Source organism: Apteryx mantelli, chromosome 3 (assembly GCF_036417845.1).
Source record: "Apteryx mantelli isolate bAptMan1 chromosome 3, bAptMan1.hap1, whole genome shotgun sequence".
Taxonomy (NCBI): Eukaryota; Metazoa; Chordata; class Aves; order Apterygiformes; family Apterygidae; genus Apteryx; species Apteryx mantelli.
Window position 1 is genome coordinate 118445034 of NC_089980.1, and position 18312 is coordinate 118463345.

Here is an 18312-nt window from a genome sequence, read left to right on the forward strand (position 1 = left end):
TCTCTGCCTTAAGGTGATACTGCTTTCTCAAACTGTGCTCTGCATATCACATTTTACTTTCTATACCTAAAGCTACATGCAATCTCATTGGTTTAGACTATAGAGAATGTTTCTTTTAAATGTGTAGGTTGATTGAGTGTACTCCTACTTTTAGGATTATAAACTTGTCTATTGATATTCATTTTCAAAAGATCAGAAAATAAGCCAGAATTAAAAACCTTTTCCTGCTGCATTCAATAGAACCAAGATTTTATGTACAGGAAGAGTAGGACTTTGACCCAAAGTGCCTACCTTCACTCTCAGTGATCAGGAGGATTTAGATCAATCCTTGTTGCTTACCTAAAGGAAAAATACAGAATAAAGTTAAATAGATTAAAATGTAAAAATTTTGAAGACCTATATACACTTATTGTACATTTGTGTGAGAGATGGAGATGTCGTGTGCATCCTCAAGCCTCTGAATGAGGCAGTAATGGGCAACTTGCACAATTCTTTCTTACTGCCCATAATTGCCAGCTGGAGTTGACTGTTCCAGGGTCATCATAACTTTAACTCATGCAGCTTTTACCATTTGGGGCATATCGCAGAGCTACCCTTGTCACCTGCAGCTGCTTTGTATGTGATCATAGAGGCTTTCTTGTACCTAGCTGCCTTAATTGGTTCACCTTCACTATTCTGTGCCTCCAGCAGCTCACCTAAAATAAAGGAATCTCAAAGTGTTCATTTTCTTCTGCCTTCCAGAGCCATCTGCTTCTTCTGTTTTTCACACACTGTCAACTGTTGGGAGAGATGATCACTCCAGCAATGCACATTATTGCTAAATTGTTCCTAGGTCCTTGTTTCCTCTCAATCCTCAGCAGTTACACTGTATAGAACATTCATCTATTCTATTTAGATCCAAACCCATTTAAGCTTTGAATACCTTTCAGGTGGTCTAATTAGGCCCTCTGGACCCAGTTAAACTCTATTCACGAATGTAAAATTTAAGCACCATCACAATGCCATAGCATAGTTGATTTTTTTCATCTTTTAAATTAGGAAATCTAAGAAGCCAACTGGGTTTGTGTCTGCTGGGAACCAGGAGATGGAATCAAGCTTTTTTTGCCTCCTGTAAGACTTTTTTTTTTTTTTTTAATAAGGCATTACAAAGTATTAGTAGGGTTGTAAAAACCATAACAGAATATTTTAAATTCATGAGGCTTTCCTCACGCTAAATATACATTGTTGTGTTTATCAGTTGACATTTGTTCAAGTGGTGCAATATCCACTACAAAGACAAAATTATTGCCCAATGAGACAAACTCTGTAATATCCCAACATTTGTTACCTTTCTCATTTTAAACATCTCTCAGTCAGATATTCTTCTTTTCTGCATTGCTGTAGCACTCAGAATGGTGGGATTTTAATCACAATTAGCATATGTGATGAGTGAATATTTAATCATTAGCATTAGCATCAAGGTATATAGTGTAATAGCAACAATGTGAAGAAATAACTTCCCAAACTATTAATTTGAGGGAAGCAGGGCTCCTGCTCTCTTCCAAGCTAACTATGTTCTAAATTAGGAATAAGCCAGCACATTCTTTCTTGAATTTACCAACTATATATGGCAGTAGTCTAATTTACAGAGAATAGTTCAAAACTCCCCAGAATATCAACCTTATCAGATGGTGGAAATAGTCTCAACTCACTTAGAGAGGACTGGTATTCCTTCTTTCTATAATTGCATGTGACTCACAGAGCAGCTATTCTACCCCAAATCCAATCAGCGTTATCTACAGAATATTGGACAAATTCACAGGGAGAAAGTCTGCTACTTCCAAGTGAAGGTATAGAGCCAGTCTACATAAGGAGAATATTTTGCAGTGAGGCAAAGTGAAAAATGGAACATATCAAAAATTTTCTGCCTGTTTTATGTGTGCTTTTGAAATAGCTTTCAAAGCATTTAAATCATGTTTCCTCAGTAGTGTCCAGGGAGTGATTCACATCTCAACATGTGCATCAGATTTTCATTAACATTACAGGACATTAAGGAAACTTCAGCAGGAAATCTGGATGCAAGTTGTTAGTTTGTTTTTTTGAACTTGTTATACCTTTAAAGGTGATGAATAGAAAACATTCAAATAAATACAGAAAATGAAAGTGGTTTCAAAAATAATTTCCCAGGGTTTGTTTTTAAAAAGCACCCTCATAACTATTAAAACATCCTTTTGATCTAGGATTTGCCTAGTAGTAAGACCACATATGTAAGCCCGTAAGAGAGCTAGGTTTGGTCATACCCTAGAATTCTTATGTATTTGCAAACAGCTGTATAACAGAGAACATATTTTTTGTAGTTTGCAAGACCACATTAAAAAATAACAATTTCACGTTTCCATAGCACATTTCAAACCACTTTACACACGTCAGTGAATTCAACTTTGCAACACCTGTATAGGGTATTATTACCTATGCTATGCAGATGAGCCCGCTGAAACATGAGAGATTAAGATATTGTATGGAATTGTGTTCAAACTGAAACTGATACAAATATCCTCATGGTTCATTCTAGAATTAAGCTTTTGCCATAGATGTTGATATTATTTCAGATACACAAGTGAAACATCTACATATCAGAGAATTTCTAGATAATTAGTTAGTGAATATTAATACTGTATCTTTTTCTCTCACATATGATACAGAACCATTAATTTTATTTGCTGTGCAACTGGCTTAAAGCTTTATTTTAATACGTCAACATCTATCAGTTATCTATAGTTCTAGGTGACATTGTGTAACAGAGTCCTTAATCAAATTTCTTTCTCTTTAGAATGTGCTGTGGAGGTTTAAATTCTCTCAGCTGAAAGGATCTTCAGATGACGGGAAAACAAGAGTAAAGCTGCTTTTTCAGAATCTAGACACCAAACAAATTGAGACAAAGGTAGGCAGCATATGCTTTCTCAGTTTGGTAGCAAATGAAATGGAATTACTATCAAGACATCAAAATTTCCATTTCCTGCCGCACACACACATAGTGAACTGCAGATCACAGATTATCTTTTTTTTCCCTTTTCTCTAGAAACTCCACAACAAATAAAAGTGGTGTAGTGTCTATAGATTTGTTGCACTATTTATACAAGTCTGTTACTGCATTGTGTTATGATAAACGGCATTTTATTATTTCGGAAAGATCATTTCTGTAAAGTTGTGTAGTCAACCTGTAAAAGATATAATATCTAAAAACTGATTTTAAAAAGGATAATGGAAAAAGAAGGCTATTTAAATGCAAAATGTATTTTTAAAGCTGCCATATAGTAGACAAATTTCTAAGCACAAAGATAGATGTTTACAATTTGCTGATAAAATAAAATATGGTATAGCATTTATTGCCTTAGAAAAGGAAATAATCTTCCAAAAGGCCAAGAATGTCCTGAAATCTATTGGTTCTACTGTGAGTTAAGAGTGCTCAGCGCTGTGCAGGATCTGGCATTAAGCTGTGATGACATACAGGCACTACTATATGTGAGGTATTTCTAGTGTCTGGTTTTTTCCCTCTAGAAAACATCAGAGAAAGTTGTGGAACTTAGAATTCAAATTCCGAACTGAATTTCAGCAGTTTCTAATTCAGGATTCCAGTTTGAATCATTATCTGTAGGTGTAGCTGTAACACTTGCATCTGGGCTCAGATTCTGTCCTGTGATCCCCAGTTTGATGCTGTTGTATGTATCGTCTAGGGGATGGGATAAAACTTCGATAAATGGAATATCAAGGCTGAGATCACTAATGAATAAAGAAGCTTGGAGAAAGATTCAAGAAAATATGAGGAAATGAAAAGGGAAATGTGCAGTCACACAGTTTTCAAAGGAATGAGAAGAATGAGATATGATAGAGAAGAGGAAGCTAAATGAGGTTCAGCTGGGATCTAGTGGAACAAAAGTCAGTGGAAACAAGCAAGCAAAAAATCTTAAGAGCTATGAATATTCCCAAACATTCTTTCCTGGGGTTTCACAGTTAAAGTCACTTGCCACTTGCAAGCTGATAATTTGCTCTAGTGACCACACACAAAGGCAGAACTGGTATTACCTGTCTTTTCTAATATTTAAAAAAAGTTGTGTGAAGAAAATCTCTGACCTTTTCTGTTTATCATAGAGATACAACAAATGCAATGTGTCTTCCTTTGTATATCTATACTAGTACACTATTCCAGAAGGTATTGATTATGTGACTGTGTTTTCCATCCATTATTTATAGATATAATTGTAAAGTTTGTCTGAATTCTTTTTCCAGAGGAAAATGGCTTTTTTGGTTTAAAAGGTTAGTGTTTTGTGGTGTCTCCTTGTCATAAAAGTTTTCAGTATTTCATCAGCAAACTTAACCTAAGTTATTATTTGGCTCTGCTGCAAAAGATAGTATCTACTATAAAATACAGAGTACTATAATAACCTGACCATAGGAGCAGATCATTTCCAAGTCATCCTCACAGTACTCCTTGGAGATAAAAAAAGAACTACTATCATCATGTTATACATGATCATTTGTTGCACAGAGTTCAAGTAACTTGTTCAATGTCAGACAGGAAGATTGTCCTAGTGTAAAAACCTGAATATGAATCCCTGGATCCGTGTACTGAATGGTTAGATAACCCATGTGTGATAATTGGCTATGGCCCCTTTCTGTTGCTTTAATACAGAATCATTCCTTTAACTCTTGTGATAAGCAATAAGATTATTTTAAAAAACCCTGTATTTTCCATTCATTGTAATTATGTTTTTAATTGTTTCTCCTTAAATTTTGCTTTCCAGATAGAAAAATTGTAATTTTTATTTTTTATGAAAATTCAATTATTTTGTTATTTGTAAAATAAAGATAAAAATGAGCTCTAATAATAATTTTTCAGCAATTTTTGTCCAGAAGTGCTGATTTAGCAAAACATTGAATAGTATTCTTTTGCATAGCTCTAATGAAAATACATCCATAATTCGCAAAGTTTTTGTGAATTTTTGTATGGTACTTTGAAATTTTCAAAAGGGAGATGGTACATGGTTATGAACTATGTGGATTCATACAGACCAATAACTAGACATTTACCTAAATGTACATGTCATTGCAAATGTTCGAAGAACAGAGGGAAAGCTCATTAAAGGTCAGAGGGATACTATGTAGCTGAGTATTTATCAAGATTTCAGTGACTGTACTTTCACCACTGGCTCTGCTCTGTGCAGTGTACCCATTAGGATATCGCGTTAAGTGGGACTGGGGATAAAGCTTTGCAGCCTCCCCACTCCAGATTCGGTGTATGCCTACCATAGTTGTAAATGGTATTACTTCTTAGACTTCAGAATTAGAGTGGTCAGGAAATAAACAGCAATGATACCCGCAGTGTTGTACAATATCTACCTCAGTTTATCGTACTGAAAGAAAGATTTTATAAAGGCAGGTGGTGCTGTAGGGTGAAGTGCAGCCAATAATGAGAAACAGGAAATGTCATCAAATAGCAGAAGTTTCATTTCTCCTGAGTAAATGAGCCACTGCATGTGAAATAAAGCTCGATAAGGATGACTTAGCCTGTTCACTTGGCAGTAAACAGGAGAGTTAATCTGCAAAAGAATTTACCTGTTTAAGTCTAATTTTACATGCTTATAAATTCTTGGGGGGAGGGGGGGGAATCACATTTGGGAATTCTATTTCTGTGTCTTGGTGACTAGCTAGAGATATTTTTCTCCTGTAAATTTGAGCAAAGTGCTTCTTACTGTACATTTCTGTTTTAGATGAAGAAAAAGCATTTTTTCCTTTTAAAATAAGTGGTTTTCTGCTCAAAGGAACTAATAAGGCCTAGATTCCTAATATTTGTGTCTCCTTAAGGTCCCTCATATTCCCTACAGCTTCCCCTCATAGTTTCCCACTTCAGTACTTTCCCAAACTTACTGTACCTTTAATACTTCCAGTGATGTCTCTACCCCAAATCCTTGAAATCCCCCAAAAGTTAGTGCAATGAAACCATCCTACTCTCAAGTCATGGCATATTTTTGTCCATGCTGACAGTGGGAAAATAGAAAGCACTTTTTTTAGCTGGTTTGGAGGTATGTGTGTATTAACTGGTTAGATAACCCTTGTTTGATGGGTGGCCAGGGAGCAGCTGCCCCCAGCTGCTGGTCAGAACAGAAAAGGACGATGCTCTCCCTGCCTTTGCCTTGGCGTGTGGTGGTAACAGGACCTCTCAAAGCTAGCCAGCAACTTCCACCATGCTTCTACAAGTTCAGTTTCTTCAAGGTGTCCACCTCTTTGACAAATGAAGCAAAAATTGCACACATGCACACATATGTGATTTCATCGCTTCATTCCTGTAGGAAATCAGACTTAATGTTTTTAAAAACATACTGAAAAAATTATGTGTTTGCAACTTAGCACATGAATAGATCTTTATGAAGGGGTGCCTCTGTGGTTGTTTTGAGAGGGGGAAGACAGTGGTTAGTTATGAAGCATTTTGGGACCATGATGTTAGTGTGGAGTTTGTAAGGATTGTGCAAGACTGTTTTCCTTGAATAAAGAGATGGAATTCTTTGAGCTGGAGCTGCCTATTCATGTTTTTTTGGTGCAGTTACAAACATGAGTCAGAATATAGAAGATAGGTGGTTAAAATATTTTTAATGTTAGTTTTGGCAGTATTTAGAAGCTGGTAGAAGTCATGTTTGAAAAGTCCAGACTGATGTGTAAGATTCCAGAAAATGGGAGAGATTGTTGGGAAGAGATTATATCAAAATTGCTCCCTTTCCATTTTTAACAGGATAACTGCTCTAGAGAGAAACAATAGGTGTGATCTGTTTTGGCTTAGGCATAGTCCCACATAACATTCTTATAAATAATGTTGGTAAATACTGCCTAAATTAAGTTACTATAAGGTACACAAACAGTGATTAAAAGAGAAAATATAAAAGTAGTTTCAATCAGTTGCTTGCAAAATGGAGGGGTATAACATGCCTGAATTTCCCTGCTCCAGGTTCATACCCCTTTAATTTCTACATGGTTGAAGTCTGAAGCTGGAGCATGCTCAGTGAAAATTTTATCTTTGCCAGCTATATTTCCCAATTAACAAATGTGGGCAAATTTCACAGGAATAGTAAAAAATGACGTCCTGATACAAACCTCGTCCCCCTGCCAAATTTCAGAGTCTCCCCGAGAAACCTGAGGATACTAGAGTTTTTCAAAGCAAATGTCATGAGAGCTTTTCAATATGGGCAAAATAATAGATTTTCCCCACACATCTTCTCAGGAATGATTAAACTGTTTTGGCTGAAATTTTATTTACAAAAGTAATCTTTTGCAGAAAGGTGATATGGTAAATATCAACCAAAATATTCAAAATTTGGCAAAGTTGTACATAGCTTATGTACCTGAATGCAGGATCCCATACTGAGAAGTGACAAGTAATCTTAATAATAGTAGGTATTCTTAGCCTACATGACATGTATACTGAGTTTTCAAGATTTAGGGTTTTTCTTCTTCTTTTTAACCAAAATTAATACTTCTAGGATTATATTGATAATTTATCTGCCCCAGTTAAGGAGTAATTACCTGGAATGTAAGATTCTTTTTAATTGAGCCATATGAGCATTTTCCTTTTCTTCCCAGTTTTTTAATCCTTTTCTTTTTCACTCTGTAGAAAAGATGGTATTATATTTTTGCAATTCATTCACACTGCAAAGGTAAAGAGAGCTTATTTCTCCTTCTTCACTAAATTTCCTTTTTTACTAACTTGGTCTCAAATATTTCATCAAGGAAAGAACAAAGAAAAGAGACTCAGAATTTTTATTCTTCTGCATATCTTCCTACTATTTTGAAACAAAACAATGTGGATGACCTTATAAAAAGAATTCTCAGCATTAATGATTTGACATTTTTGCAAATGGTGTACTTTTTAGATATGAAAAATATTATTTTCAATAATTGTCACTAGCAATTAAAATTAAGGCAATGCTACTTTCAGCACAAGACCAATTTATTTTTGGTGGGAAACAGGAGCAATGGCAAGCCTGAAGACAGCTCTTTGTGTTCTGCTTATACTACTATAACATAATGTTCAGTAGAATGATCCACTAAGAGAAATCATGGTGTCACTTGATTATTGTGAGCCATAACAAAGCTTCAGCTACATTTTGTCCCATACAGTTCCTGTCTGTTAGGCATATAACTTGAGAACCTTGTATATTTATCTTAGTACATACAGTTTCCTTTGTTCACTGACTTCAGACCTCAACACTTGTATTTTCAGAGAGTATTCATCATGGTATGCTTTTGCAATTAAACTCTTCAGCATAGTTTTGCAGCAAATCCCATTCTCTTTAAAACTTCAGCAGCATGGTCAAGGACATGTCAGCAATTGGGTTGCTTTTGTTAGATTTCACTGTATTTGTCTGACAGAATATTTATTCCACATTAGTACTGTTGAGAGATATGGCAAGTTAAAGAGAGTACAAGCAAAGCTGTCTCTTTAGAGCAACATTTATCTCTAATCTAGTACTCAAACCCTTCTGCATTTCTATTAACATGGGTCTTTTGTTGCTGACATCTGGCAGTTTACTATTGAACATCTTGAGAGCTTGGTAGTGATTCACAAGATGATGGTGGATAAGAGTTAAGACTTTGCCTGTGTGGCAGGATTGGACAGTCTGATTGCTGTTTGAAATTTATGTTAATATTTGCTGGAAGAGATTAATTTAGTTGGCTGCTCCTAGACAAGCATCTCTGGAACAACTTTTCAAATGAATTTCTTGTGCGTTAACAAAGTTTGCATCCGCCAGTGCAACATTTAAAAGTGTTACAGATTTAACAGGAGACAGTGACATTTAGAATCACTGAAGCTGGAAGTGAAGAGCTGTCTGACTCTTCCAGATCCCTGTAGAACAAGTATTAAAAATTTAAGTACAATTTATAGATAGAGTTGCAATTCATTTGTCACAGACTGTTGGCATCATGGAACTGGTTGTTACACTTGCAAGGTAAAAGCACAATTTTAGCTTATCATTCTGTTGTTTGTGCAAACGACAGACACAAACAGGAGGCCAACTAAAAGTTTATAGCTGAACAAGCTTTCATGCCTCATTCCATTGCTGATAATTTATCTTTGCATATTTGCGACAATCTTAACAAGCTGTGAGCTACTAATACATTTGCTCTTCTTAACCATGATATGGCAACGATCAGTTCCAAGCCCTGGCATACTTGTTGAGATTTAGAACTGTCAAAAAAAATAGCAGAAATTCAAGATTTTCTTCTGCTGTTTTGATGATTTCTGCTGACGAGACTTAAAATCTTAGCTATCTTTATCTGTTCTTTTTTTTCCAAAAAGTCTGATTATCGTTTTAATCTGAAGGACTGAAATAATGTGCTGAAGGATATAGTAGTAATATTTGTAGTTTTGTCAACAACTAATAAACAATGAGGCTTGCCAATGTCCTTAAAGAAGCCATGGAATACACAGGGCACAATAACGCTATCTATCAGTGTCTACAGTGTCTACCTGTCGTATTATGCAGGCTCGTGACTTGTTCAAATGGTGATCCAACAGCTCTCGGAGTAATCGATAAAATTAAGTGTTGTGTGGTAGTGGTGCAATGGGCCTGTGCAAGCAAGCTTTTTATGGTACATAATAAATTCAGCTCTTTTAGGTGGGTGGACAGAAAAGAGCAAGCATTTTTCTTACTTGGCAATGCATATGTAGTGATGCCAATCAGTGCAATGTGTACATATTTCATATTCTCAGTACCAGCTGACAGTTTTGCAGTCTCGTCCTCCCACTGCTTTAATACAATCTTTTATGTTCTTCTCTTGCTGTCTTTCTTCTAATGCCTTTGTTGTACTTAATCCACTTATTAGGAGATATACAGTAAACTGAAATAGCCCTGATTAGTGAAATATTAGACACACACAAATTCTTCTAAATACATATAGAAATGTACTGAGAACCTTAATTAAAGTAAAAACATCAATCACAGATGGGGCAAACAAGCAGAAGGGTGGAGTTAGATGACACAGAGTGCATGACATGATTAGTTACCCAGTGGTCTGCCTGGCTGGGTATGGAGAGAAATAGAGTATCAAATGAAACATAGATTATGGGAGCAATGCATTCATTTGAAAGAAGTGGCATCGGTGTTATTTTCTAGGAGAAATTCTCATTACATTCTAAAACTGAAGAAACCGAATTTCTACCCTAAAAAAAGTGTTCCAGATGGTCTATTGCTAAGAGATATATCCACCTCATGTCACCTGACTATGCAGCACCTGCATTTCCCCAAACCAGGAGGCAGTTCCTATCTTCCTACCAAATCCACATTTCCAAGCTAAAACCCTAGTCCTCTTCCCCTTTCTCTGTTGTAAGCTGCCTGCAAGCTGTATCCGCTAGCACAATACCAGTCCTCTGAACAAGCTGTATCCTCAGCCCACACAAATCTGCACTCCAATTTCTGCTTTGGATATATGTGACTCTCCATTTCCCAACATCTGCCTCTGGTGAGCCACCATCAGGATTGTAAAGGCAGTCAGCATGGACATCAGATATCCCTCAGACAGCAAGCACCACAGCCTTACTCATACTTTTGATCCTCTGGTCAAATATTACTGTGATCAGCTGGATCTGTGAGTGCTTCCGATGTGTGAGGCCACAGAGGGAACCCTAGTCCTCTGATACCACCATCGTGGGCCACCCCTAATTGAGCCTTGCACAGGACACCTCCAGGGCTCTGCTCCTCTCTTCATATGGTCCCACATGATTGCTCACCCCCACAAATAACCTAACATAACCTGACACTCGGTCTTGTAAAGCAGTATGCCATATATGAAATATCGAAGACATGAGAGCGCTGGAAAGTGAATCAACTGGTAAACTGCCTGTAGAGTACTTACATGAGCCACCCATTTGGCTACCCTGCTCTATAACAGCTTCCCAAACTAGCATCCCTCTTGAAAATAATCCTCCAAATTGAGGGACCTGCAGTGTTAACTGGAGAAAATAAAGCCTGTCTTCACTTAAAACACAGTTTTAGCAATACTGCTCCTCTTTCAACTATATATAAGTTATATTAGATAGAAATAATAGCAGAAAATTAATATTCAAAAGGTAAATCTCATCAGGTTAGACAAGCTCTCTCATGCACACAGGTGGGGCTTCTCCAGTTTTGTTCCACACTCCAAACTCTAACAGAAGCAATGAGGAATCCACAAAAGGTGTGTTGGAAAGGACTGTCGCCAGGCCTGAGACATCCTTACCTTTGATCTTCTTGTATCTTTCTATGATTATTCACCTCACATTGTCAGGGCAGCCTGAAGTCCTGCCTGCAGTCTGTGTTAGGTTGCCTCTGATTGTTTGTCTTGATAAACAGATATAGATTAGATGTGAATAAAGCTGGTGTATAGAAATGAGCAGGTTTGTAAAGGACTCTTTTCTCAGCTCTTTGGGGCATTTGGTCAGTGTGTTGAATGTTCAGCAGTGTCACGTCAATGAGTTGCTAATGTGGTGGGTCTGAGATGGTAGAGGATGGAGCTAAATGGTGATAGGGGAGCTGTGACACAGCAAAGCTTTGTCTTCCTTGCAGGACATAGTGTACGTGCTGCACCCTGTGGCACTAACTTACTGTAGGACTATGGCATCCTAAGCTGATACACTAATATAAGCTGATATACTGTTTTAGATTAAGGGTTGTATTCTACTGAAAAATATAAGTGTGTACTTCATTTCAGTTTCAGAAAACTTGAACAATGAAAGTTACATAATAGCACTAGATTTTTCTGACAGTGTTTATATTAATTTGTATTTATTTACAGTATGCATCTATTCAATAAAATATATTTAGAAACGTATTTCCATACATGCTCCATATCTGTCAATCAAAATAGAATAAGTGGTTTGTTTATTATGCAAAAAAAAATCATAATAAAGATTATCTGGGCTTAAATTCCTCAAAGGATTTTCACCAACATTTTATTCTTCATTTTTCTTTCACAATGAGATCTAATTTTGAGTATGAGGCCCAAATGAATACTTCAGCAAGTGAATGCCAGTTATTACTCGTTACCTAAGTGTTCACTTTGCTATAAGTTCTCAAAAGAGTTTTCTTCTTTTAGGGTAATTATTTCTTAATCTGTTGACTAGCAAGCATGCAAGAGCAGAGGTTGAGAGAGTTTTGCCTTTTTCTTTAATGTTACTTTATTTTTTTCTTTTTTAACTAGACATGGATGACAAAAATAGTACATTCAGCTCATCAGTAATATCGGCTTATGGTCCTATTGTTTTTATTAGAGTGTAGGAGTGTTTTGTATTTGCCATTATTTTATAATCTTGGAAGTGTCAGTCTGTAATTTCCATTAAATTCATAGGGATTCATAGCTGTTTAACACATTTCAGAATGAGAACTTCTACAGTGGATAGTTTTATTCCAGTTAAGGTATATTATATCCTTTCTTACCTTTTTCACATTTATGCAATTCATAGGAACAACAATAAGCTTACCACAGAAATGGAGGTGCAGCATGACAAAAAAATATCTAGAGCTGCTGAGAGAACCAGCCTCTCTCTCTCTCTCTCTCTCTCTCGCCTTCTCCTCTCTCTTCTCTCTCTCCCTCTCCCTCCCCACTTCTCTCTCCTTTCTCTCTCACTCCTTTTTCCTTTCTTTCCTCCCCCTGCCTTTTCTTTTTTTAACAAAGCAGGCTGGAATCTTGTCAAAACATACTTCTTCCCTACATAAGCAGCTCTGTCTTATTTTAATAAAGCTGTAATATCCACCTGCCTTTCCCAAGAGTCCTTATAGTTTTGTATCCCGTCCTAGAGGAGACTACAAAGTTCACATTTTGATAATGCAGAAGCATGTCCAGTGCAGCATTTAAATCATGTTAAGGGTTTATGAACTTTTTTGCAATAAAATATACACAGGTAACAACATCTTGCTGAATATGATATTATGATAACGTTGCCACGGCTGACTAGAGACTGTGAGAGTTTCTGAGCAGTGGGAAGTTGGATAGCACTTTGAATTGCATTGCAAATACATGGAATGTTTTACACACCCTGAAAGCAGAGCTTTGCTGTTAAAAGCAACAAAAGATGAATATTAGTCGGTCTCCCAAGACCTGAATCTGATCTGGACACCTCATATAAGTTTCCTTAATTTTCTGTCATGTTTCTGTAATCCATTCTCCTGAGTTAGCTGCTTTCAGATAAAAGAATATGTGATTTTTATTGTGATAGTTATAAAAACTAAAATGTTCACCCACTATACAGAAGGAAAACTAGAGGCACGCTGTATAACATATCTCATTATAATAAGTTGTTTTAAATTACTTATTACTTTAACTTAATAGTTAAAGTAATAGCATGAAAAATGGCTATGCATAATGCCTGAATTCAGCTGTTTTTTCTTGGAAAGCTATAGGAAAACTGGTCAGTAATTTTGGAGAACAATTATTGAATGGAATGGAGAGTCACTTCACTTCTGTTAACAAAGTCTCCAAGCTGTTTCATTGAGAAATTCTTGTGTTTCCAAATTCTGGAAAGAGTTAAAATGTGATTGTCTGATCATGAGCCACCCAGGATTGATTATTATATGCATCTAAAACTCTCTACTTAAGTATGCTCTGCAGGACTTGGGGCTGAAAGCATTGTTTTCTAAGGCTTTTGTCTGCACTGAGCAAGCACCAGAAGGAAGACAGCTGGTTGCCAAAACTTTTTCTGTCCCAAGGCTATAGTGTCTGAGCAGGCCTTTCCCTGTAGCTTTCTTGGGTGTTTCACAGAAGATAAAGGCACTTGTAATGCCTGTTACACCTCGGGAAGAGCATATCTTGGGAGCCTGTTGAATATCATTCTATCACTCTTACTGCATAGTAATATTGTTTACTGCCACCTTATGTTGGAGAAAGTAGACAATAATGAGAAATTACATTTCTCTGAGGATAATAAATGTGCTTAGTGGGAAATAAAATCACTGAAACAATAAACTACATGTGCCTGAGGTTGTAAAGAACCTGTGCACAATTGATTGAAAAAATCAGTACAGCGTCTCATCTTCAGCATGAAGCAGAGCCCTCAAATGCTAAGTCTGATAAGTTATCTTCTCCTTCTCTCCCCTTTTTACTTTATTTCCCACTTGTGCCTGATGAAGCACTTCCTATTCTCTTCACAACTCCACCAGGACCCCTGACTATTTCTTGAAATGTAGAATAGTAGAAAGTAGAAAGGAATAGTAGAAAGGCAAATACCAATTTTTTTTTCTGCAATAGTTGAGGCAGAATAAGTATCCACAATTATTTGCATTCTCCTATTTACAGCCTAGATAGTACAAAAAAATCAGCAATGATCCTATGTCTGTGATAATTTTAATCAAGGAAGATTTAACAGTTTCTTTAAAAATCATTCATAATTCCCAGTGAGTTCTTTTTATTCAGACTCTTGCTGAACACATCTTTCATGTGAAAACTCTGATTAGCGCTTGTCTAAGGGGGAAATCAAGCAATTTGTCCCATATTTAAACTGAAATATTGTGTCCAGTATCACTGTTTACTAGATGTGCCTTAACAAATCCAAATGGATTTTTGATTTCTACTGAGCCAGGTACAGCTTTTTCAATACAAAGTATATTTAGTTTACCCTGGGGATTCTGCCAAGCAGGAGCAAAGAGATATGGCTAATCTAATTTGAAGATTTTCCCTGAAGAAAGTTATCCTGGCTTGCCAATCTTGCTCACAAGTTGATTTCCAGTAATGAAATCACAGTATTATTTATTGTGTATCAACGCCTGAGTTAGTCATTGTCTACTGTCCTTGGGGATGTATACAGTGACCCAGCATTTTGATAATACTTTACTGTCATAGAAGAGGAGACAGTAAGATTCTATCATACAAAAGAGATATGTAAAATATTTATTAAAAATAATACAGCTATCTGTCACCATAGCATAAAAAAGATAGCTGTTATTTACTGCACAGTATGTTCAAATATCAGTATGTTTACAAGGACACCTGTCTTGCTATCTGTAGCTTCCAAGGGAATCAAACTAAGCATCTCAAAGAAAAAAGTCGATAAAATAAAGCCGTTGAAAAGAAACAAAAAGATATTTATCTCTGGGAGTGCTTAATCACAAGAGAGTTGGAAATAGGATAGTAACAGACATTGGAAAAAAATATCCCATGATGGAAAAATAAATCTCTCAAATGCCAAACATCTTTTGATGAACACTGTAAATCTGGACAAGATGAAAAGCAGAGTTTCTGATTACTTGTGGTAGTTAAAAAAGTCGTAGGTTATAGTACGTAAAGATGACCTCTATCATCCTGGTCCAATTTCAAAATACCTATGGTAACTCCAGACTTCTGGGTCCCTGAAAGATCAAAGGTGCCATATAAATGCACCATACTCTTTATGGCTGAAGTAGATATGCACAGGTATCTTTGTTTTCCAAAAGCGCTTCTTAGCAAGCTTGGCCTGATCCTGAAGTCATTACTCATGTGGGTAACTCTTATCCTCCTGAGTATTTCCAATAATTTCAGTCACTGATTCCTTGAGTACAGCCTGGGCATGTAAAGTGTCACAAAATGAAACACCATAAATAGCTGTTAACAGTTTAAGACATTCATTATTAGTAGCAAAACCACTCCTGCCAAGTAAATAGCCTTTGATCCCAAATTGGTGTGATGATTAGCTTTTCTTGAATAGTAACCTTGAATTCCAGATATACTGTTTGAAGCAATTTTGTTTAGAAGATAAACATAAAATACTCTGATAGGAAAAACAAAAGTCCAGTTCTTTGATTTCTTTTTAAAAGAAAGCATATAGAGTGTGCCATGATGAACTAATGTAACCAATGCCTTTAAATAAATTTCCCATTGAAAGCAAATGTCTTCTCTCCAAACCAAAAACTCTTCCAAATATCCACACAATATACTTACCAGGTGCAGACTTTACAAATCACAGTATAATGTAAATGAAACATGTTTTTTACACTATATTTGCTGTATTTCTGCAAAAAATTACCCCATTTCTGTCTGGGAAAACTGGGAAAAAGAAATGATGTAATTTGTGCACAAGTAATTAAATGCAAGTTATAGAAGTCAAGGGATTCGAGAACTGGTTGGGAGTAAGTCTGCCCTTCTTGCTGAATTAGGACATATGAATTTCATATCCAGCCATTATTTCTCTACGTTGACTGTAGTGTGTCTTTACCTCAGCTTCTGTCCTGCCTCTGTCCTATCAGTTTGATTATTTGACTCCCAAGAGGCTGCCAAAGTATGTGTCCTCCTCACCCCCCTCCTGGCTGTATCTTGGCACCACATCTGCCCCAACTGTCCTTACTCCTTCAAATATTTTAAAATATGTTGGATATTTATTCTTGCAAGTTGAGTCTGCTTTCATTGTCCAACAATAAAGCGGCACAAAGATTGAAAACTAAAATGACATACTCATACTAGTGAAAGAGGTAAGGTTATATATCTTTTAAGAATAACACTTTTAACTTTACACTTTCCCATAGAGATTCAAATTTTCATTTAAATTCCATTGTTGTTTGCTGACCAGTCTTTTCTGTGTTTACATAAAATGTGTATAAACCTGAATATGATTCCCTTTTTTCTCTTTTTTCTTTCTCTTTCCTCCTCTTTCAGGAACTTGAATTTCAGGATCTGACAGCAGTTTTACACTGTATTCACTCCTTTATAGCAGCAAAAGTGGCATCTGTGGATCCAGTATTTATGGACAGCCAGAGTATTGCAAGGAAATATATGTACAGTAACTGAAATCAGATTATTTGTCGTGCTTATGAAAAATAATTATTTTCTTAAAGAAAGTAGCTATTTCATGCACAATATTGCAACTTTGTGATTTTATAAGAAGCCTATAGTTGTGTTATCTGTAGTGTTAACAGTTTTCACACTGTTCATTGCTGTTGAATCTGATGAGCTAACAAACATTAAGTCAAACTGAATCAGTTTGTTGTCTTTGGCGTTAATCTAAAACTCAAAGCAAATATTCACTCTATAATATTTGTGGTGTCACTTCAGTTTCTGTTCTCATGGTCATATATACCCCATATGCTACATAGAAACATGAACCAACATTTGCAAAGTATGTGACCAAAATTTCAAGTTTCAATCCATTTTGAAAAGTTCGAGGCACATAGACAACTTCTATATCATATTGTGGAAAAGAGCTAATTTTTGACAAAAACTGCAATGGGAATTAACTTCTATCTTGCTTTGTTATATTTGAAAAAATAATTCCTCCATCCAGTTATTTTAAGGCCTGAGAATTAGCTCTGGCAAAGCACTAAGTACTCTATCTCTGATTGAGGAAAGGACTTAAGCACACACTTGACTCTAACCATATGAAGTAATCTCAGAGTACGCACAAGATAATACTAATTGTGTATTAAAATATCTTGTTAGATCAGCTGAAGAGGCATGCGTAGGATCCCACCCTAAGGAGCCTAACTGTAGGCATCCTCTTTTAGAAAACTTGCCCTAAGTTTTTCTTTTTATTGATAAAACTTTCACGAATCATTCATTTATTCATTCATAGACTGAGTTGACAGTATCCTCTGTTATAACCCTATGTGTGATTGTGAACAGCTTCTTTAATAACTGTTTTGTTTAGAGGTAGATGCTTTAGGTGTAAGGTAAACATAACTAGACATAAAGATTTTGCTGGCCCATCCATCTACCATTTTTTTCTACAGTTCTAATCTTGACTCAGTATGCTTATACAGAAGCTAAGTGGGGTTTCTGCTTACTAAGGAAATACTATGGCTCTTTTTTTGACATATTCCTAATCTCCCTTCTGAAATCACTTGCTTATAATGGTTCCTGCTGTTGAAAAATTATTAAAGAAACACATTTTATTTTGGCTGATAGTCCCTATCATCCCCCTAATATCAAGTATTCCAGATTTCTGTGATAAAAGTCACAGTTGTTCTCTAGTGCAATTTTGAGGCAGCAAGCAAAAAAAGCAGACAAGTGTATATGGATAGTTCATCATAGTGTGTATGGACCCCATTCATCAAAGTTCTCTCCAAATTTTAGGAATCTAATGAATTGTTCTAAAGCAAAAGCCTAAATTCACTATTTACTAAGGAAAAGAGGTAGGTGCTTTTAAAAGCCCTTAGGTGAGGCTTCTGTTCTTGTAACTTAGGTGCTTACAGTTGGGCAGAGAAGATCAGCCTCTTGCAGTCTTAAGCCAGGTAGCTCTCCTGGCAGACTGCAGTGGGGCCTTAGGCACTTACATTAAAAGGATCCTTCTCTGTCCACCTAAAACTTAGGGAGAAGTAAAGTGCCTAAACCAAGTGATCTGCTCCTACC

The 18312-nt window shown here is 36.2% G+C and overlaps 1 protein-coding gene across 1 annotated transcript in view; it reads left to right on the forward strand.

The window, feature by feature from the left end:
* Positions 1-16760, forward strand: part of SNTG2 (syntrophin gamma 2) — a 295649-nt gene extending 278889 nt beyond the window's left edge. Inside the window, exons 16-17 of the mRNA XM_067294829.1 lie at positions 2810-2920; positions 16624-16760. Coding sequence (XP_067150930.1) covers positions 2810-2920; positions 16624-16755 — 243 coding nt within the window. The 3' untranslated portion in view covers positions 16756-16760. The remainder of the gene's footprint in view (positions 1-2809; positions 2921-16623) is intronic.
* The last annotated feature ends 1552 nt before the right edge of the window (positions 16761-18312 follow it).